We start from the raw sequence: 21,089 nt of genomic DNA, 5'->3' as shown, positions 1-21,089 counted from the left end.
GAACGTCCTTGAACTTGTACTTTTCCCATCTCTTCATCCCTGATGAGCTCAGCGTCCCTCATAGCTCCAGCATCGTGAAATCAGGGTAACGCCCAAATCCACAGTTCTGACTTCTCTCCTCCTCTACAGCTCCTGTATCCAACTGCCTGATAAGCATCTCCAGTGGGTGTTCTGTGGGCAACCCCTCCAAAGCCTGATCCTGCACCTAGGCTTCAGCTCTCGGCTAAGGCCCCACCGAACCTCCAGACACCAAGTCAGAACCCTGGGCTGCATCCTGGATGCCTCCCCTTCTCATGCTCCCCTCCTCCAGTTGATTAAATGATTAACAGTCAGAGGTAACACTCGTATCGTACTCACTATACGCTGGGTGCTGTTCTAAACACTTTACATATATTAACTCATATAACCCTCACAACAACCCTGTTAAGATAGGCACTCGTATGATTCCCATTTTGCAGATGAGGAAACTGAGGCACACAGACTTCCCTAAGAGCACACAGCTAGTAAGTGGCAGAGCCAGAATTCAGTGGTCTGGTCCCAGAGTCTTAACCGCTTCCCTGCTGCCTCATTAAGCCTGCTTGCTCTGTCTCCTGGCAATCCCTCGTCCCCACACCCTGCGCCCCTGCCCCCATCACTGCTCACCAGGACCACGGTGCAGCCTCCTCACTGCCCCTCAGCCCCCCAGATCCAACCCGTCCCTGCAGTCAGAACAGCTTTCCTGAAACGCAAATGTGATGGTGCGACCCACCTGCCTCAAATCCTCTGGTGGCTCCTAGCTATTACGGGAGGCATCCAAACTGCTCAGCAGGCCTGGAGGCCTCCGTGATTCTGAGCTTTCCAGCCTTCACGCCATGCACCCGCCAGCATGTCCTCAGGCTCCAGCCTGGCCATACTCCTGAGCATGTGCTTCTGCTCAGTTCTTGCCCCGGGATGCTCACCCCCGCCTCCCTCATCTGCCCACTGAATATCTACGTCTCCTTCAAGCCCCAACTTACAAGCCACCTCCTCCAGAGCCTCCCCTGTCCTTTCCAGCGGAGTTACAGTAGGTTTCCTGCCTTGCACACGCATCTTTCCTCTCCTACACCACCGCCCACAGAACCGTATTGATCCGTTTGCCCGTCTTTTTCCCTGGAGACTGTGACCTCTGTCCTCCAGGGAGCTCGGATTATGTTCCATAACATAACACGAGCAGGCCCTCAATGAAGGTGTGCTGACTGACTGAAAGAATGAAAGCAATGCCTGACACAGGAAAAACTCACACACAGACAGGAGGGAGGAGTGAGCAGCGGCCTGCAGTGGCTGGATCCCATCTCTTCTTCCGCCACAGCCCTCCCAGGCCAGGCTGAGCCGGGCCCCACTCACCGGCTGCCCTGGGCAAGGGTGGGCACAATATCGTGGCTGGCACGGACGGGCCGGGTCCTGGCCTTCATGCGGGCTCGCTGAAGCAGATGCTTGGCTTCCTCATGCCTGGGGCTCAGCACGGGCTCCGGCTTGAGACTAAAGGTCCTGCAGGGTGGCACATGCGCCAGAGCGGGCGGGGGAGGGATTAGAAGAAAATAACACGGATTAGGAGGGCTTTAACAGTGTCGAGTGTGGCTATGCCAGAAACAGCCCTGCGTGTGCAGCCTTCCTTGTCCAGCTCCCACACGGAGGGCACCTAGCCTGGGGCCTGGGGCCTGGCCCTGAGCGACTCTGGATGGGACCAGGGAGCTGGCCCACCTTGGACATCTGCTCAGAGACCGGAGGCAGAGAGCCCAGGAGGATCTAGAAAAGGGTAGGGGAGTCTCCAGATTATTCTATTGTTCCTTCCCTGGGCAGACAGCGGGAGTTATCTGGGAGGAGGGGGAGAAAAGGGCCTGGGGTTGTCGGGCTGGGCTCGTGCCCAGCCAGCCAGATGGTCTTCACACGTGTCCCCTCCCTCTCTCCTTCTGTCTCTCTCTGCACCCACACGTACCCACTGGAGCTCCCACCGCACCATCCTGAGCTCCCACCGCAGACACAAGGAACCAGCACTCTGCCCGTCACCGTGCTGCTCCTCTGAGGGAATGACATTTTCATAAGGTCTCAGTCCCAATCCCGACCCGGCAGGCATCAGTCCCGGGCTGAGAGATGTTACGCTGGACCAACATCAGGTCAGCCGTGGCTCGGGTTCATAATAATAAAGGTCCTCTAGCAGTCCTCTCCGCCTCCCACGTGTGCTGCCTCCTCCCCAGCCAGTCCAGAGCTGCAGAAAATGATAGCAGCTCTTTTTCGAAGCCACCTCCCAGACAATGACATGCAGCCAGAGCCGGCCTCCCCCTGACCGGAACCCCCCTCCCCAGCCAGGCTGGCTGGGGACAGGTGCGCTCTCCACTTGACAGATGATGAGGGCTCCAGAGCACAGAGGAGCACTTGGTGCGGCGTCGCTCAAGGTCGGACATCAAGTGAAGCAGAGCAGGCGTCAGCCAGCCCCAGCGCCTCCACGTCCTCCGTCCCCTCCCCGCCCCCGGCCCCAGAGCAGGCGGAGGCCGAGTGACGTCCGCAGCCCCGGGGCTGCTCCTGTCCTCAGTGCACACACGTCGGGCTGTCCTCACTAGGGAGGGTCCGCAGAAAGAGGACCTGGGCAGGTAGAGGCTCAGCCCGGCCTGCATCTCAGGCTGCAGCCCGCCAGATCCCGTGCCTTACCCACCCCGTCTGTCACCTGGAGAAAGGGGCCTTGTCTTGACACGGGGAAGGTACCAAGTAGTTTCCTAGGTGACAGATGACAGAGATGTGAGCGGGAAATGGCACAACCCTGAGGCCTCCTTGGGACAAACTTAGACAAGCTCTGGGCAGTCTATGATTTTTTTTTTCCTTCTTTTTTCTTTTTTTTTTCCTCATTATTTGCACCTAATCCTGCAATTGGGGCCAAGATAAAAAATAAGAACTGCCAGAACAAAGGCACCATCTGTGCCTATGAACCCTGGCAGGGCCCAGGCACAGTTCGGGAAGCAGGAGGGCTTACGGCAGAGAATGAAAGTGAGTCTCCAGGCCTGCTGCCCTGTGAGGAGAGGCCTCCCTTTGCACAGCTTCCCGGGCAGGCAGGGCCTCCAACGCACTGCCGAGAGCAGCTGTGCCCCCCGAGGCTCCAGCTCCGCCAGCGGAGATAATGAGGTTGCCAGCCCGGGGAGAGACGCATCTGCAGCGGCAGGCCTCTGGCTGCCAGCCCGCGCGCTCGGAGCCTTCCGGTGACAGCTGTGGTTCCCGGGCCGTCGGAGGGCATTTGTCACAAGACCTCGTGGGCAGGCAGGAGGGCTCCGGGCAGCTGGCCAGATGCTGCCAAGATCGCCCTTCCCCCCAGGTTTTCAGACCATTTTCCAGCTTTGCTGTTTCCTTTCTGCTCCCTCTACTTGGAGCTGTTAATTTTTTTTTTTTTTTTTTTTCATCAGCTGCCCTGCTTTGGTTCCTGGCAGACAAAGCTGGTTTCTGCACTGATGAGAAAAGCAGGGTTTTTTAGGTGCCTGGAGGCATCCGCGCAGTAACAAACTGAGCAAGGAGGAGAGCAGCCAGGGTTAGCAGGGCAGGCAACTCTTGGTCACGGTGCACCCTGGAGAGGGCGGGCCCTGACAGCCCCGTGGCAGGAAGGGGGTCTTTCTCCCAAGCGGCAGGGGGCAGACAGGTGCAGTGCTGTGAGCCTGTCCCAGTCTAACTGCCCACCCCCCATCACGGCATTGTCTTGGTCCACCCAAGGGGCAACAGCCCTGCCCGACAGACAGGTTCTGACTCCTCTGAGGAGAAGGGAGACTCTCCACTCTAATCTGACCACAGCCCTGGAGCCAACCCCTTCCCATCACAGACTATAACCCACCGCCCCGTTCTCCTGGAAGGATTCGGGTGGTCCCTGTGTGGCTTGGCAAAGACAACTCCATCTGAGCACAGAGGGCTTTTGTCACGGCCATGAAAGCTCGCACATCGAGGGCTCATGAGCTCAGCGGGTGAGGCACAGGGAGGAAGTGGCTGAGTGCTTCCCCCAGGCCTGTTTCCCCATCTGTAGACAGCGGGAGTTACACGGGGGACAGAACTCACATTGCTACCCTGTAAGCCAGGGCCTTTGGCCAGGTAGCCTGCCATACCACAAGGTGGGGTGGGGGACCCTGACGTCCTCTGCTGGGGGGTTCACAGATGTTTGGCCCTCAAGAAGCAGCAACACCTAAAAGAGCTACTGGCTGGGGACAACGGGACTTCCACGTGAGTATTCTGGCCCTCCCATCTGCCCCTCCAACCACCAGCACCCTAAGCTGCTTCCCAGGACAAAGGGAAGCATGCAGCCCCCTCTCGCTCTGGTCTCTCCACCTAAGCCCGTTTCCTAGCAGAGAGACAGGCTTAGCTCTGACTGCAGCTCCCCTCCCACCCAGGCACAGCCAGGTCAGGCTCTCCAGTCAGGACAACCACCACTGTCTCCCAGTCAGAGAGGTCAGGGGGACAGAGTGGCCTCCTTCTGCAGCCATCATAATCCTAGATTAAAATAATAAGCTCCAGCAAGTCCAGCTTTAACTCTTTCATCCCAGGAATATGAATTAGGGAAACAATTTGGAATGTAAAGAGATCTGACATTTCCCAGGTTCCAGGATGCTGCAAGTAGAGGGAAAATATAGTATACAGAACACATATAAGCCTTTCTCCCCGGCATTTGTGCCATTTTTGTATATTAGAAAGCTTTTTGATGACCAAGGATAGAGCGCTCCTGCTGTCACACTGTGTGCGGTTCCCCGAGTGAGGGGAATAGGAAAGGTGGACCCGGAACCGATTCTGGAACACGTGCTCCACGAAGGCAGGGGCCTGTCTGGGCTCATTACCACACACACCTTCTTCCCAGGGCTGCGAGACACGGACAGGACAGAGCCTAGAGTGGTGGTTAGAAGCGTGGCTCTGGGGCAGCCTGCCCAGGTTCTAATTCTGGGCTGCCACTTACCAGCTGTGTCACCCTGGCCGGTCACTTAGGGGTTAAGGCTCAGCCTCCTCCTCTCCTAAATAGGGGCTCAGTTGTTAAGTGAGACTGATCGCCTTATAAGAGCTGAGCACAGAGCCAAGCACTTGGTGAGATTCCATCGATATTAGCATTTATTATTATTGCTTTTACTATTTGCACCATTATTTTGTTGAGTGACTCTCACCCCCTTACTGAGCAAAGGATGGAATCCCTGACATGAACTAAAATCACCTGCCGAAGAGATCACCTTTTCATCTGCCAGGAAGGCATGTTTAGAAGTGACAGACTATCTTAAAGCTAGAGAGGGCTTGGTGGGTTTTGTTCTAGACCTTCAGAGCCCTTGACAGGGCTCCACAGAAAAGGCAATTTCCATAGACTGGGGAATGGAAGGAGGCTGTTTGGTAGCGGAGGGACACTGCTGCCCAGACAATAAATAGGCGCTTCTCTCAACAGAGAAGGGAGAGCTGTTTAAGAATGGCATATACCTGGACAAAACTCTAATTCGAAAAGATACATGCACCCCTATGTTCACAGCAGCGCTATTCACAACAGCCAAGACATGGAAACAAGCTAAATGTCCATCGACAGATGAATGGATAAAGAAGATGTGGGACATATATACAATGGAATACTACTCAGCCATAAAAAAGAATGAAATAATGCCATTTGCAGCAACATGGATGCAACTAGAGATTATCATACTAAGTGAAGTAAGTCAGAAAGACAAATACCATATGATATCACTTATATGTGGAATCTAAAATATGACACAAATGAACTTATCTACGAAACAGAAACAGACTTACAGACATAGAGAACAGACTTGTGGTTGCCAAGGGGGAAGGGGGGTGGGGGAGGGAAGGATTGGGAGTTTGGGATTAGCAGATGCAAACTATTGCTATTATATACAGAATGGATAAACAACAAGATCCGACTATATAGCACAGGGAACTATATTCAATATCCTGTGATAAACCATAATGGAAAAGAATATGAAAAGAATATATATAACTGAATCACTTTGCTGTACAGCAGAAATTAACACAACATTGTATATCAATTATACTTCAATAAAATAATTTTTTAAAAAAAAGAATGGCTGCTGTGGGATACGCCTCATTGAACACCTTTGAAAAGATCTGGGTGGAGGTGTGCAGAGCTTCCCTAGGACGTCGACTCCTTACAGAGAGAGCAAAAAGGCTCTGTCCTTGCCTTCCTGAAGAAGGAGGACAAAAAAATCCTTGCTGGCTGTCGCTCTGCTAGCACTGCATGTGTGGAGGCAGGTGACCAAGACACCCCCATCTAGGGGGACAGTGGCCTGCCCCACTCTGGAGGCCACGGAGGAGGGCTTCCTCTTCTTGAATTTCAGCCCAACTCCTCAAAGATGAATGGTCTTGAGCAAATTAACTTTCTTGAGCCTCTTTATTCACAAAGATTGGTACCATAATGAGATTTTCCTGTGTGGGGTGTACGTGAGTGTGACAATGACATGCATGACGATTGCAGGCAGCACTAGCTGTGAGGTAGGGCTTGACGTGTTAGCATCCTTCCTTCTCCACCAGGACTTAGAACCCTAGATACTTCAGGAGCACGGTACGTAGTTGAAAACACTGGTGAGTGGTTAAATGAAAATTTTTTCTTTTTAGTTGTAGTCTTGGCAGGTTTGGGAGTGGCGAGGGGTTCCCTCTAGTTTTCCTTTGTGTCTGTATATCTGAGTTGGTGGGCAGGATGGGGAGTGGCGGGGGTTATGCAGGACGGACAGGGGCTTGGCTAGTCTTCGTTACACCCTTGCCAGGGGGAGTCCTCAGTTACATCTGCAGCCCTGCAAATCCTGGGGAGATGCAGGAGAGTTTCTTCTCCCAAGCTCACCCCCAGGGCTCCTCATGACCCCCTGAGACTAGGACCAGAAGATCCAGAACCCAACCAGGGAGCCAGAATGATCTCCAGACCCCCTCACCAGGCTACCCGTGTACCAGGCCACAGCACACAGCAACGTCCCAGCACTGCCAGAAGACGGGGTCGTCCTACCAGGGAGGGAGTGGATGTGGCAAAAGGGAGACAGCGAATGTCCCTCCATTTCCTACTGCCTTACCTAAAACCTAAATTCCAAGGCTCTCCATAAGTGGCCTCAGCCCACATTCCCACCCTGTGTCCTGATAGCATCTTCCACGCAACCCACCTCACACCTCTCCCACGCATTTCTGCAAGCCTTACCCATCTGGAATATCCTCTCCTGGTTCCATCCAGATCCTATCAAGCCCACAGGGGCGTCCAGCCCTTGGTGAGCCCTCACTTACATCCATGCATGCATGCTTCCACCGAACATTTTCTGAGTGCCTGTTCCGTGCTGATACTTGGCAGGTGCCGGGTCCCAGAGATAAGAACAGCATGGTCTTTGGCCCTAAGGAGCTCCAGAAGGAGATCCACCAGCAACAGCTATGGCCAAAGTTGGTGTAAGCAGAGTGGGCAGTGAGGGCAAAATGGGAATTCCTTCTGAAATTACACACAGTAGTAGGGCCACAGGAGAGTCTTCCAAAATGCTAGGTAATAAATTAAGTTTTAAAAGCCCAAGATTTTCTCACAGCTGTGGGCCTGACCACTTGAGCCACAGGCCAGGCCTCTGAAATTCTTGAGGGTTCCCTGTCTGCCCCTTCTTTAAACTGGAGTCTACAAACAACTTTGGAGCAGGGAGTTCTGACCACTAGCCATCTCAACAGGGGCCTGAAAATTGGGACCCACCAAAGTCTGAGCTGCTGCCGGCTGGCACCCTGTCCCTTCTTTTCTTGTGGCGAGGTGTATACACAGAGACTGGGCTCCCCGTTATGAGCCTCAGTTTCTGTATCTGTTGATAGAAATGGGCACGACTCCACCACGGGGGTGGGGGGAAATCAACAACCTAGGAAATCCTCTGAGCTTCCTTCATCATTACAGCACAAATGAAACAACCCCAGAGACCCTCTCCATTTATCCCACAGAGAAACAGTAGTTAAAGCCCCTGCAGACACACTTCAGGATCTGGGCCCCCCAAGATCACACACATGGAAGGCCCTGATTTGAAGCAGAGTGGGCCTGGGTCACATAGCACTGCCTCTCCAATGAGACTGCCACGGAAGGCCCTGGGCCTCAGGGTGCGTGCAGCAGCCCAAGGCTGAGTGCCTTTTTGTAAAAAGCTGACTCCCTTTCGGTGCGGGGCCTGGGGTGAGCTTTGCACTGACTGCTGCTGCTACTCTGGTTTCACGTACTTTTTGCACGAGCGGGGCAATCTGTAATCCTGATATGCCCTCTCAGAGCCTCAAGACAGGGGAGAGGCCGAGTGGATCCTGGCCATTTTACAGAGAGCAGGGACAGGACACCATGGGCTGCTAAGAACGGATGAGGGCAGAGCCGGCCCTGAGCAGAGGATCCTTCACTTCCCCCCCACACCCCATCTCTAATAAGTCCAGTGCCCAGACACGGCCATGAGCAAGGTCACTGACAGCACTGACCTCGCTGGCCACCTTTGAAGTGCTTACGTCTCACCTCATCCTCTCCCCACCCCCAGTCAAAAGCCCATTTCCTGAATCATGTCAACAGTGACTTAGGAGAGAAACAAGCTTATCCCGTGGAGCCTGCCATCTACCCTTCTTTGTCTATACTTGAGAATACCAGGCTGGGGGAGGCTGAGGATCCCCGGATCCCTAACCCAAGGTGTGGCCTGTGGGGACAGCTTGTGGCAGTGCTGCTTCATGGTTAGAGCACAGCCCTTGGCACCGAGCAGCTTTGACTGCGAACCCTGACTGCAATACTTAACAGCTGTATGACTGGGCAAGTCACTTAGCCTCCCCGCAGAGGGGTCTCTGTCAGTGAAACAGGAACAATCGATAGGGTTCGTTATCAGGATAAAGTGAGGATGTGGTACAGCACAAGGTCTGGGAATTGAGTGTCAGCACGGGCCTCTGGAGGGAAGTACCACCAGGTTGTTCCGGTCCTCTGGGACCGAGTCTCCTCTTGCCCCTCAGTAGAGGGGACAACCATTTGGTCCTGGGGCATTTCTGGTGTTCCCTCAGCATCGCGGGGGTCTCGCCTCCATGGTCGACTCTCCCTGTGACCACTGCAATGAGCTGGGCCAGCCCCCCAGTCAGACAGTGACTACTGTCTTGGTCTCTGCTCTCACCATCATTTCAGGGCTTCTTGTCTTATCACCATGCAGAGCAGTAGCAACTGAGGACATAATTAAATACGTGTTGGGTTAACTTGGTCACGGGGGTTATTTGGTTGCAACACTGAACTACACTGATGCTAAATTTGACTGAGTGTGAAACTGGACCTTTTATGCCTCAAACACTGAGAAGATCTGAGGGGCTCACTGTCCGAGCACATCCTGACTGATGTCCTGGCCCCTTCAGGACGGCCATCATGATGGTGACCACAGTCTCAGAGTCTACACTGCCCAGTGTCCTCAGCCCCTCAGTACACAAAGCCCCAGGACCCTGGTCCCGTGTGGCCAGGGGTAAAGAGCTGAGGGAAGTGTGCCTTATTTCAAAGGTCTCTCGGGAAGTTCAGCTATACAGAAGGAGCGTCAATAAATCCATCCTGCTTAGGGGAGAGATGGAGCCTGCAGTGACTTAGGGACCACTTTAGTATCTGACCAGGAGACTCAAGAATAGAGCCAAATGAGGAGCCCTGTCCCAGGAGGGTTCTACACATGGCTGACCTTTCTGCCATCCTTGAACTAGGGGAGATGGGACAAAGGTCAGCCATGTGTAGAGCCCTCCTGGGACAGGGCTCCTCATTTGGCTCCAGAGGTATGCTCTCTGGCCCTTCAGCCTGGGTATCTACTCAGCAGGGGCCTGAGTATAGATCACCAATAAAGGTCCATGGGGCACTGTGAATGAATGACCTTCCAAACAAGCCAGAAGACAGTTTTTCCCATGCCAACTCTATGCCCGGGTATATGCTGGGCACCAACCTCATTCCACACACACATTCTCTCCCTTCATACATAGACATGTGAGATCATCATACAATACACATATGCACACACCTACACATCCTACGCCGACACCCACATACCTTATCCAAACCCTAACCTGCTGCAGATGGTCTGGAAGGTGAAACAATAGTCCAGAAATCCCTACCCTGAGGATTCTACACAAACGCCATCTCCTCGCAGGACTGGGGGAAAGTCCCTCCCAACCCCATGGTTGAGGTTCTTTTCCTTTAAGATGCATGTTTTTATTATTTATTATCCAACATGCGAGTCAGGAGCTTTGGCTTCTCCTTTCAATAGTGACCTCTGGACAAATCCCCCGTGGCCATCTTGCAGCTGAGACTTCCTTCCCCTCCCCAGGTAAGAAAGGGTGGGAGTGGCGGGGGAGGAGCAGCTGCAGAAGAAGAGGCCCCACCTCCTCTGGGCACAAGGTCTGTGGGCCCAGGCTGCCTCCTTTACGGCTCCCCAGGGAAGGACGAGGGGACAGGGCGGGGGCCAGGGTGCGCTGAGGACCACAGTCACACCCCTACATATCGCGGCCGGGCTAGGAGGGGATATGAGCAGAGGCTGACCGCGGCGGCCGTGGAGGCGGGCAGAGACCCCTGGCGGGAGGGGGGCAGCCACGACTCCGAATTATAAATAACGAGGGCGGAAGGAGCCAGAGAGCCCCCCCTCTGCCAGGCCCTCAGCCGACGCCACTGAGAAGGCCAGTGGCCAGGCAGAGGCTGAACCCCCTGAACCTGGGCAGCCCTTGCTTTGTGAAAGCAGGACTGGGGGGCCCTGTCCACGTGTTCTGAAGGGGACGGAGGTCAATAAGTGGAATTTATCAGGCAGGGAGGGGCCTGATAATGGAGAAGTGACACTGCTGACCTCTGCCCTCAGCAGAAACCACGAGACCCTCAGGAGGGGGACGTCACTGCACGGCTGAGGAAATGGGGCCGCTCCCAGCTCCGGGACCTCCCTGAGCTTCACGTGCCAGGTGCGCAGCAAAGACTGCGGAGGAGGCCGAGGCCTGGGCGGCCACCAGCTCAGGCCCACAGATGGCTCCTCACCCCGCCCGGGGGGTAGTCTTCTCACCTGCCTGGTCGGGACACTGCCCCATCCCAGGCCCAGCTTCCCAGAGACATTCGTGGAGGGGCTAGAGCAAAGTCAGGGAGGCTGCGGGCAGGGAAGGCCTTTACACAACCCAACACACCCCTTGATTGGGAAAGGAACTGGTGGAGTAAAAGCCTTGCATTCGGATATTTTCCCTAAGGATTCTCGCATCCATTATCTTGTGTTCAGCCTCACAACAGTCCTGAGAAGTATCAATACATCACACAAGTATTATCTGGCCCACTTTAAAGATAAAGAGACAGAGGCTGGGGCAGGGAAATGAGTCCCAAGTCGCAGAGCAGGTCGTTTGCAAAGTCCTCTTCACTGTGCTCCGTGCCCCATGGTTTTGCGCAAGTAGCAGGGGCACAGCCTGGGCCTCGGGGGTGACTGGTGCCTTCTAAGAGGTCTCCGGGAGGAGCCACGGCCATCTGTGCTGCAGGGTCTGCCTGCCCTCTCGCTCTCTCGAGGTCTCCTGCTCTCCTGACGCTGCGTAAATGAAGGTACCGGGACAACTGCCGGAGGGAGGGAGAGACAGGAAACGTGCGCTCTGGGCTCTTACCTGCTCTGGTCGGCGTCCTGCAGGGAGATGCCCGAGTCCCAGTCCACGTCCCCTGCCGGGCGCGCTAGGACCCAGAACAGAAGCAGAGGTCAGGGCAGAGCCGGAAACTGGGCTCTCAGCTGCCACTTGAGGAGCAGGGAGGAGAAAGTTTCCTCCAGAAGCCATTTGCTCCCCAGATTACTCGGACCCCCGAGGCGGAGGCATAGCCTGTCATGGTGACTGCTGGTGGGCACGGTCATGCATGAGCTGAGGGGCGCACCGGGGTCCCCTCAGGCGCTGGGTGAGGGAAGGAGGAAGGGACAAAGCTGCCTCTGAGGGCTGAGCGCTGAGCTCAGACTGACAGGACACTAACCCTGTTTGTGGAGAAGGGCTCCTACCAAGAGGACAGGGAGGTCCACTGTGGGGGGAGGATGCGTCATCTGAGGGAGGTGCAAAAAGCTACTCTAGAGAGCGCTACAAGCCGCAGGGAAGAAACTGTGGTAGCCTCCACCCCAAGGATAGAGGATGGCCTCCCATCGGTCTGGGGGATCTGGGGGGACTTTAGCAGATGGGGCTGGCTGTGAGGTGGTAAAGAATCTCTGTCAAAGCCAAGACTAAGCGGATATCCTGATGAATTTGGCGACAGCCGGCCGTGCTCTCCCCCTTTCCCGCCCCACCCTTCCGCGGTAACCCCCGTCCCCCTTTCCTTCTCCTGGACTCCCTCCTGTGCCTCCACCACCACACCCACAGAGTGGGCCTTACCTGGCACAGCTCTGTCCCGGGATGAAGTCCAGGCTGGGCTTCCCACCTTCGAGGGGCCTTGCCCCCCAACACTTAGCATCTCCTGCAGCAGAAGGCGGTTCCTCTCCACGCGGTCAGACAGGGACAAGGTGCTGCCCCCGGTGCCCAGGGCCCCCAGGTCTCCAGCTCTCCAGAGCTCCCCCAGCAGGGCTGGCCTGGGGACGAAGTCCTCCTCAGACGTCAGAGACAAGCTGTCCAGGTCTTCCTGTGAGACGAGACCATCCTGCAGGGGGTATGACCTTCCTTTCCTCAGGCTGGTCCTGTGGGTGGTTTTGTTACAAGGACCAGAGCCTTCAGGCTGGCTTGGAGTGACTCTGTGCATGGGGCTCTCTTGCAAAGAGCTGGGCCCTGGCGGCAGAGCCCTGTCGTGGTCAGGCAGTGTCCGTACCGCTTCTGGAGGCCACGGGCTCCTCCTGTTCCAGCTCTGGAGCCCAGAGGCAGGCGACCCGGGAGGCCCGGGGGCCCCGTTCCTGGCGGACTCCTCCTCAGTGATGCTGCTGTCCAGCAGCCCGTCATTTGGGTTCTGAGCATGATGGACCACCACGGCATCAGGTAGGGAAGACCCCTCTGATGAAGCCCTGGTTCCACCCACCTTGACTCGTCGGCATTTGGATTTCTTGAGGGATGGCCGCTCGTGAGAAGTGAGGCAGGGGCTTGCCCCCTGTTTGCCTGCTGTCATCTTCTCCTTCAAGGCCCTCACCTTGGACTCCAGCACGGACGGGCCTTGGAGCTGTATCCCCTGTGCCCCAGGAGGCTGGGGGGCCATCAGGCTGGGTGTTCTGTCTTCTCGAGGACAGGGCCAGTGTCTTGGGAGGTGTCCATTCTCCGGCTGTGGCTCAGGGCCACTTCCCTCCACAGCTGAGGTCACCTCCATGGAGCTGGCTGTTCTGCTCCCTATTTTGGGTCCTCTGGAGGAGAAAACAGACAGAGCTCCTTAGACCCAGCACCTGGCTAGCTCCAACAACCTCCTGGGTCCCCAAAGTGCCCTGGATAGAGCCCTGTCCAGAGAAAAATAACTTGGGGTCAGAGCAGGGGATGCCCCCTAGACAATGTGAAAGCACCTCGAAGAGTACAAATCATTGGATGGTACACATAAGTTATTACTGAGCTTTTTCTTCCAAGTCTAAGTAGTGTTCTCGTTTCTCTACCCGCATTTTACACCTGGGGCACAGTGGAGAGTCAAACAACAACCAATCTTCTGCCCAATGTGGGCCAGAGTGAAAATGGGGGCCAGATTTCCCAGTCCCTGGCCTCTTACTTTCCTGATAGGTGTCAGGCCTCAGAGGAGGGTGGCAACATCTGCTAAGGGCCAACAAGCTCTTCCCTTTCCAAGGGGAGCCAATGCAGAGGATGGACTTCAGGAAGATACCACCCAGGATCTGACCCTCTGGCGGAAGGGGCCCCCTGTGCTCAAACCACAGGAGCGCAGCATGGGGCTGTGCCCACAGGGCGGCCAGGATCAGGCACCAGTGCCTATCAGCATCTGCTCTGTGCCAGGCAGGCCTGCAAGCACTTTCAAACACGCTCTCGCAAATAATCCTCACGCAGTTCTGCCAGGACAGGATTATTATCCTCATTTTTACAGACAGAGAAACTGAGGCACAGAGAGATTAGGTGACATGGGAACTAAGGGAGGCCCAGTTGGGAATGCAAAGCTTCTCCTCCCAAGGCCAGGGCTCTTCCAAAGCAGTCAGTGACCGTGTACCCCCCCACCTACTCCTATGAGAATATTGGTCTAGACAGGTTAAGTGACTTGCCCAAATTACACGGCCCCTTGGTGGCACGGTTGATGTCAATGTCTTCAGAGGGAACAAAAGTGAGCGTGAGATTTTACTCACCAAGTTGTTCTGTGCACACATACATGCCACAATGTCTTAATATTTATCCTGCTCTCTGAGAACATGCTCCTTCTCCATCATACATCTAGATATGTCCCACTTGAAGTAAACTGCATGTATTTACATGAATACATGCGTCCATATTGACACAAATTACAAACAAGGAGTTATTCACCTCATATATTGACCAACGATTCACCACGAATTCTCTTAAATGCCAAGTCCCTCTATAGTCACTACAATTCAATTTTTACGTTTCAGGAATACACATATTTCACCAAGCAAAATACACACACAGTGTGTATGTTACCTCAGTTTTAAGCCTGTGAAGTTTAAGGCCTGTCTTTGGGAGAAAGAGATCATTTACTACACCAGTTAATCTAGAAGTTACCAGCTTTGTCTTGGCGGCCCAGCCACCCGTTCCTCTCTTCTAAGGTTCAATCCAGAAAGCAGGGGATGTGAAGGTAATGGGAGCAATTTCAGTCACATTACAAGAACTTTCTTTCGGGTAAACTCGAACAGCATTCCAGAGATCATCCATCTCCGGAGACCTGGAAGGATGCGACCTTCCCCTGGGGAACAGTGGGTATCGACTTGTGCGGCTCGGCACCGCCGAAGTCTACGGCCCAGGTGCTGTACTTCTCTAAGCCGCAGACGCTGAAATGAAGACGGACGTGAAGGACGGGCCTCCCCTGCGACCCTCCCTTCCCGCTCCCCGCTGGCGGTCCCGCCACTCCCGGCCCGCCCGTCGCCTCGCCTCCTCCGTACTCACTGAAGGCTGCCGCCAGCAGCTCGGGCCGCCGCCTCCATCCCTTCCATCCCCGGAGAAGCCGGGGCCTCCTCTCCCCCCCCTCTCCCTCCTGGGCCCGCTTCGGGGACCGGGGGCGCGCGGGCTCGGCGGGGGCTCCGAGAGTGCGGCCCGCAGGCCTCGGCCCTCGGGGCGCTCCCGGCTCGGCTCCCGGCTCTGCGGGCCGCCCCGGGGCTCCGAGTGGGGTCGGGCCGGAGCAGCCGACCCGCGGGCCGCGGCCTCCCTCCGGGTCCGGGGAGGGGACGCGGGGTCGGGCGGGGAGGAAGCGGCATGGGCTGCTAGCTCATGGTTCGGCCACGAAGGGGAGAGAGGCCAAGCCCGGCGCCTTCCCGGCCGGGACGGGAAGAGGGAGCGGGAGAGCAGAAAGGAGGGGCGGCGGAAGGGGCTAGAGGAGCGGCCCTCGCCCCCACCCCGCCCCGCCGCCCTCCGCGCTCTCCGCGGCCCCGGTCCCGGCCGCCCGCGCCCTGCGGAGCTGCCCCTCCCGGCGGCGGCGAGCGATGCCCTCCAGACGTCTAAGCGGCGAGCACGCCCGCGAGTTTGGGGACTCGGACGGGGCGGGGGCTGCCTTCCGGGCCGCCGGACCTAACCTCTCGCGGCCCGGCTCGCCCAGTCCGCCCGGCGAGCGCCCGCAGCCGAGGCTTCTGGGAGAGCGCGGCCGTGGGACGCGGCTCCACGCGAGCCAAAGCTGCGGAAACACCACTTGCTCCCAGAGCTTCGCGGGAAGGAGTGTAACCCTACACCCGGGGCGTGGGGAGGAGGCTCGGCTGTGGGCTGTCTGGGTGGAAGCTGAGGAATGCCCTTTGTTTAGACAACTTTTCCGGAGGAGTCGCCCTCTCCAAGGGGCCGTCTCCTTGGAGGTCAAGGTCATTTGTTTCCGCTTTCCAGCGGCGCGAGGGGACCCGTAGTGGACGCGAGTTCCCTCATCCTGTCCTGCTAAGGGGAGAGCCAGGTGCCTGCATTGGCAGTCGCCTTGAATGGGGACCGATTCTCGGGGGTTCTGGGCACTCCTGAAGACACCTTGTCACTTTTTCCAGACCTGGGATGAAGTAGCTGCAAAGGATTTTACCAGCAGCTGTGGCCCCAACCAACGGGGCTTGCTTCCTCTTTCCGCCCAGAGGGAGGGGACAGATCCCCAACTATTTCCAAACCTATTTTTCCACAACAAAGGGGAAACAGTAAGAGAATTAGGACCCAGGAGGTTCCGGAAATCTCTACAAGGGAAAAGTGCTGATCGTTTCCTTCTGCCAACAAGCTTCACTCTCAAGCGCGGTTGCTCTCTATTTGCACTGAGGCACTACAGTCACCATCTAGATGACAGACCTAGCAACAGTAAGGACCACGCAGTGGGCTAACTACTGCGCAGAGCCAGGAAGGGTGGCAGGGAAGGATGGTAAGGAGGCCTGCCCTTGAGTGAGTAGGAGTTACCCTGCAGAAGAGGGGGAACGGGGCATCTGGGCAGGGCAAAATCATCCAGGTCTGAGAGCAGCTGTTTGGGGAGCTGTGGGTGGACTAACCTTGGGCTAATTTAGGAACCTGGGAGATTATCTAGGGCAAAGCCCCTGTGTTACAGAACAGGCCCAAGGTCACACAGCTCTGGGACGGGTGGTCTCCAGAGTCGTGGGTAGTGCTCTTGCAGTTAACCCCTCCCTGCCTCCATATTCCCAGAGCAAGCGGTTCCTCCAACAGGGCACTTACCATTCTGTGCTTGTTAGTACTGATCACTTCATAATACAGTAACTGGTACCATTTATGGAGGGTGCCCTGTGCACCTGGCATTGGGTTAAGCGCCTTACATTCCTTGTCTCATACTGCAGCCTTAAGAGATGGGTACTGTTTACTGTCTCCTTTCTACAGATGAGGAAACTGAGTTAGGTGATCTGCTCAAGGTCACAGAGCTAATAAGTCCAAGACGCTCACATTAACCACACAGTACAGTGCTGTTGCCAGCATTCTGCGTGTTCAACATGGAAAGATTCCGTTTAAAGAAGTAAAAATAATTGTGAAGTGCTGTGATAGTCAAATTATGTTGCCATGATGGTCTGGCCCTTACATTTCTGGATCCTTTCTGCCTTCCTATTCTGCCAGCCCAGGTAAAATCCTGTAAACCTCAAAAGACTCCTTCTTCCCCTCCATGTGCCATGTCAACCCTACCAACAACGATACTATTACTATTATTGGGGACCCCCTGTGAGGGAAGGCATTCTACGTAGGACCTTTTAGATCTTTACAACAACCCTGCAAAGTAGGTATGGTGTATCCCCACTTTAGGAATATGGAAATCGGGGTACAGAGAGGTTAAGGGACTTGCCCAAGGCCACACAGTTAGTATAGCCAGAGTCAACCCAGTTCTGTCTGGGTCCAAGACCTTCTGCCTTGCTTCCTCCTTTCAGAGGCACAACTTTGGAGCTCAGCCCCTTAGAGGTTCCAGCTCCATGACTCCTGCTCCCACCCCTCCCCCAGACGTTAATGATCTGTAAGGCAAGTTTCTGGAAGTTCTAGCAAGGGCTTAATATTTAAAGGAGACCTGCCCTCAACCTTTTAAGATGCAAATAATCACCTTCAATTTACTCATTAAGTTTGTTATTTTGCACTTAACAGGGGGATGGGGTGTCATAGCTATACAGAGGCACCTGTCCTAAAAACACCAATAAGCAAATCCTTAGAATGCTCTTAAATTATCATGGCATTCACATGTCTGAGGGCACTTCTCATTCATCTGGATTCTATTTGGTTCACCAAATATCTCTTGAGCTCCTACTATGTGCCAGGCACTGGGGAGACAAAATGTAGTACCACAGACCCTGCCCTTGAGGAATTTCCGGTCAAGGTGGAGTGGGGGAGGGGCAGGTGCTTAAACTTGCCGTGTAAGTGGTCCCATCAAGGTTAGCATAGCGTAGAGGTGTGGGTCGTTCACAGGAATAGCAAGATTGAGATGCGTGTTGGGTGGGAGGGGTGTATCACGGAGAGCTGGGTCTTGCAGCATGAGCAGGAATTAGCCAGACGGAGGGGGAGGGGTGGGAGAGGCCCGTCAGAGGGGGGGATTAGCATAAACACAGGCACTGAGGTGTGAAACTCCCTGGTTTAAGCGTTAAGTGTAAAAGTTAATCTGGGAAAGCCTGGGGGCCGGGGTGAGGCTGCAGTGCAGGGCTTGCGCTGGCCCCTGGTTGAGGGCTTCTAGGCCCGGGGTGAGGAGTTTGGACCCCGTCCTTTGAGGTGGGAGGCCCTAGAGGGTGGTCTGCATCAGGCCTTAGCCTTGAGCATGGCGCGCTTCTGGGCTGGGGAACTGCCTTATTTCCTTGTGTATCAGACACTTTCATTACCAACCTTTGGAGAGAAATCTAGGAGGAACACGAATATATAGTAAATAGCCATCACGTAGTCCCCTTGCTGCATTGGAATCACCTAGGGAAACCCACCATGCCAGGAAGCCTCCTTCCCCTTAGCCTGGCTGAAAACACAAGCCTCACTCCTCCTCCCCACCCTCCCCCAGTGTGCTCTGAGCACTCAGCTTGAATAAGGAGCCTTGTGGGATATGGAAATAGGGTTTCACTTAGGATGGAGGAAAGGGTGAAATAGTCCTTCGAGGTCACTGCGTTAGAGCAGGTGGGGTGGGAATGGGTGGGAGGGATGCCTCTGCCATCCCTCCACTGTACTGCCTGAAGGAGCTCGTCCAGCTGGAAAGCAGAATTTCCTGGTCACTCCCGTCCTGGTCATGGGGCACGTGGTCGGAGGAGCACTCAGGCAACTGATCCTGGCAGCAACTCCTGGGGACGCTGTTCACCGCCCAGGGCCTCCCCTCGGGCCCTCATCATGTCCTTCCAGCAGAGGCTCAAGAGAGTGTCGGGACTGGTCTCCCATGTGCCTGCCTCTCCCCTGCTTGGAACCCTCCCACCATTTCCCAAGGTTTAATCTGACCGGTGCCTGTGTAGACTCTCCTGGGACTCTGCTCGAAAAGCTGTTGCTCAGGTCTGACCCTTGAAGATTCTGATTCCTCAGCTGGAGTTAGGCCAGCAATCTGTTTCCTAATAAGCTTCCCAGGTGATTTTGAGGCCCAGTTTCAAGAAGCCCAGGTTCTCAGGTTAAAAGTCAAACTCCTTCTTGTGGCACAGGGGTCCCTCCAGCCTCGCTCTCACTACCCCGACAGCCTGTCCTGCACACCCACCATATTGAATTGTTTCTAGTTCCCCAGACTGGCCACAATGGTTCACATCTCCTCGCCTTTGCCCATCTTTCCTTCAGCCGGAAACACACTGCTTCACTCCACACACATATACATCCCATCCCAACCTGGATGTCTCCTCCTAGACCTTCCACACTCAGCTCAAATGTCCTCTTCAGGGACACCTTCCCAACATCCTCTGCAGTCCTCTCAACCTGGGTTAGGGCATCCTGGGCTCGCTTCTGCCAAAGCACTTATCACACTGAGTTGTCAACATCTGACACGTCACAGAGTGCTTCCTGATCCACATGCGCGTTCCTGGCCCCAACACATGCCCGGCACATAAAAGCTATTGACTAGATGCCACATGGTGAAATGAAAGAAAAAGTCCCTATCAGGTAAGGATGCCTAAGAGGAGAAGAGGGGGCCACTGCTGCTAAGAGGATCAAGGTCATTTCAGAGGATTTGGTTCATTCCCTCAGTATGGCCCGTCCTGCCCCAGGGTCTGTGAGAAAATCGGTCACCGGCAGGGCAAGGACAGGCATCTGGGCTTCCTGATGACTGCCATTTACACCTGATGCTCAGGCCTCCTTGCACCTGCCCCTCCTCTCTTTCCCCAAAATGGCCATTGATCACAGACAGTGGTGTGGACCTTACACTTCAATTCTGAATGAGCCTGGAAACTTGGAGATAAAATAGCTCTCAGAAGAAGAAATAGATGGGGAAGGGGAGAGGAGAAAATAACAAGAGAGAAGCATGCAAAAATATGTTGAGAGAAGACACCAGGTACATAACAGGCGACATGACAACTGGGCACCTCCAGAGAGCAGCCGCTCTGCACACACCAACACACAAGTGTGAATACACGTATGCCATGCTGTCCTTTGCCACGCGTGCCTGAATTGACTAAGACCCAAGAAGGACAAAGGCGTGGTTCCTACCTGGTCAGGGTCAGCCTCCACTGCTCCCCCAAGCGGGCAGGCAGGGAGCTGCTGGGATGGGACAGGACCTTCCCTGGAGAGACGGACTCCAGACTTCACTGCCCTTGAGGGCCACTCACCCTGTACCCACCCTGACTCTGCTGGGCATCCGTTCCCGTGTGAGCCCGAACTGTAGCTTTTCATTTCATAATCCTAATCACAAGGAAATGACTGGGCTTAGGCAAATATTTTAACACTCTTTCTCCCACTCTCCCATGCCTGGCCTGTGGGAGGCCGTCATCAATATAAGGAGAGGACACCTAGCTCTCACCTGTCTGTCAGTAGCCACGGTCATCTTGACCAAGTCAATTTTCTCATTAACAAAATGAGAGCAGATGCAGGGAGAAAGGTGTCGGAGGTTGACTGAGAGCTGGAGTCATGTTTGTGACAGTTTTTGATCTTGAGAAAAGACAGAAAGTGCTCAGTACTATTGAATAACTGGATTAAGACATATGAGAGTCTATGAAAGCCTCGGGGAGCCCTTTCTAGCCCCAGGCTGTGCAGCACCTCGTCCTGCAGGGGTTCTTGCCTCGCCATTCCCTCCTGCCCCCACGAGCCTGGCAGGTTTTGCTCCAGACACAAACGAGCCAAAGAAGCAGCCTCTCTCTGAGCAAATTCCCTCCACTTCCGGGGACCATTGGAAAGTTTTTTTCCTGGGTTAAATATGTGGTGGGTGAGGTATAGAGGAAAAGACCCCAATTTGAAAAGTTCAGGATTAGACTCTGGCAACCTGGGTTCAGCTCTGGCAGGACCACATCTACATGTGGGTCCAAGGACTGGTCACTCCGAGGAGTTCAGTTTCTTCATCGGGAAGTGCTGGGCTGGACTAACAGGTCCCAAACTAAGCTTCTCAGAACCCCAGGGCCCTGTGGGGTATGAGTAGGTCTCCTGTGAAAAAGAGATTTCAAGTCCGATAAATTTGGGCGATAATACATGCCATCTCACCCTCCTGG

At 55.0% G+C, this 21,089-nt stretch overlaps 2 protein-coding genes across 4 annotated transcripts in view; one reads left to right on the top strand and one right to left on the bottom strand.

Annotated features, from left to right (window-relative positions):
* STX6 (syntaxin 6) overlaps nt 1-220 on the top strand; it is a 75,653-nt gene extending 75,433 nt beyond the window's left edge. The window contains exon 9 of the mRNA XM_028168016.2: nt 130-220. Within this exon, the coding sequence (XP_028023817.1) occupies nt 130-197 (68 nt within the window). The 3' untranslated portion in view covers nt 198-220. The remainder of the gene's footprint in view (nt 1-129) is intronic.
* KIAA1614 (KIAA1614 ortholog) overlaps nt 1-15,710 on the bottom strand; it is a 37,408-nt gene extending 21,698 nt beyond the window's left edge. The window contains exons 1-5 of one of the 3 annotated variants that reach the window (XM_057551552.1): nt 14,962-15,578; nt 14,581-14,846; nt 12,313-13,259; nt 11,572-11,635; nt 1,363-1,506 (exon numbers count right to left, since the gene is read on the bottom strand). In XM_057551552.1, coding sequence (XP_057407535.1) covers nt 1,363-1,506; nt 11,572-11,635; nt 12,313-13,225 — 1,121 coding nt within the window. In that variant the 5' untranslated portion in view covers nt 13,226-13,259; nt 14,581-14,846; nt 14,962-15,578. The other 2 variants (XM_057551557.1, XM_057551546.1) reach the window with 2 other exon arrangements.
* Between the last annotated feature and the right edge of the window lie 5,379 nt (nt 15,711-21,089).

Source organism: Balaenoptera acutorostrata, chromosome 1, assembly GCF_949987535.1.
Source record: "Balaenoptera acutorostrata chromosome 1, mBalAcu1.1, whole genome shotgun sequence".
Lineage (NCBI taxonomy): Eukaryota > Metazoa > Chordata > Mammalia > Artiodactyla > Balaenopteridae > Balaenoptera > Balaenoptera acutorostrata.
The sequence above is the reverse complement of the archived record's forward strand: the minus strand, read 5'-3'. Positions and strand labels throughout refer to the sequence as shown.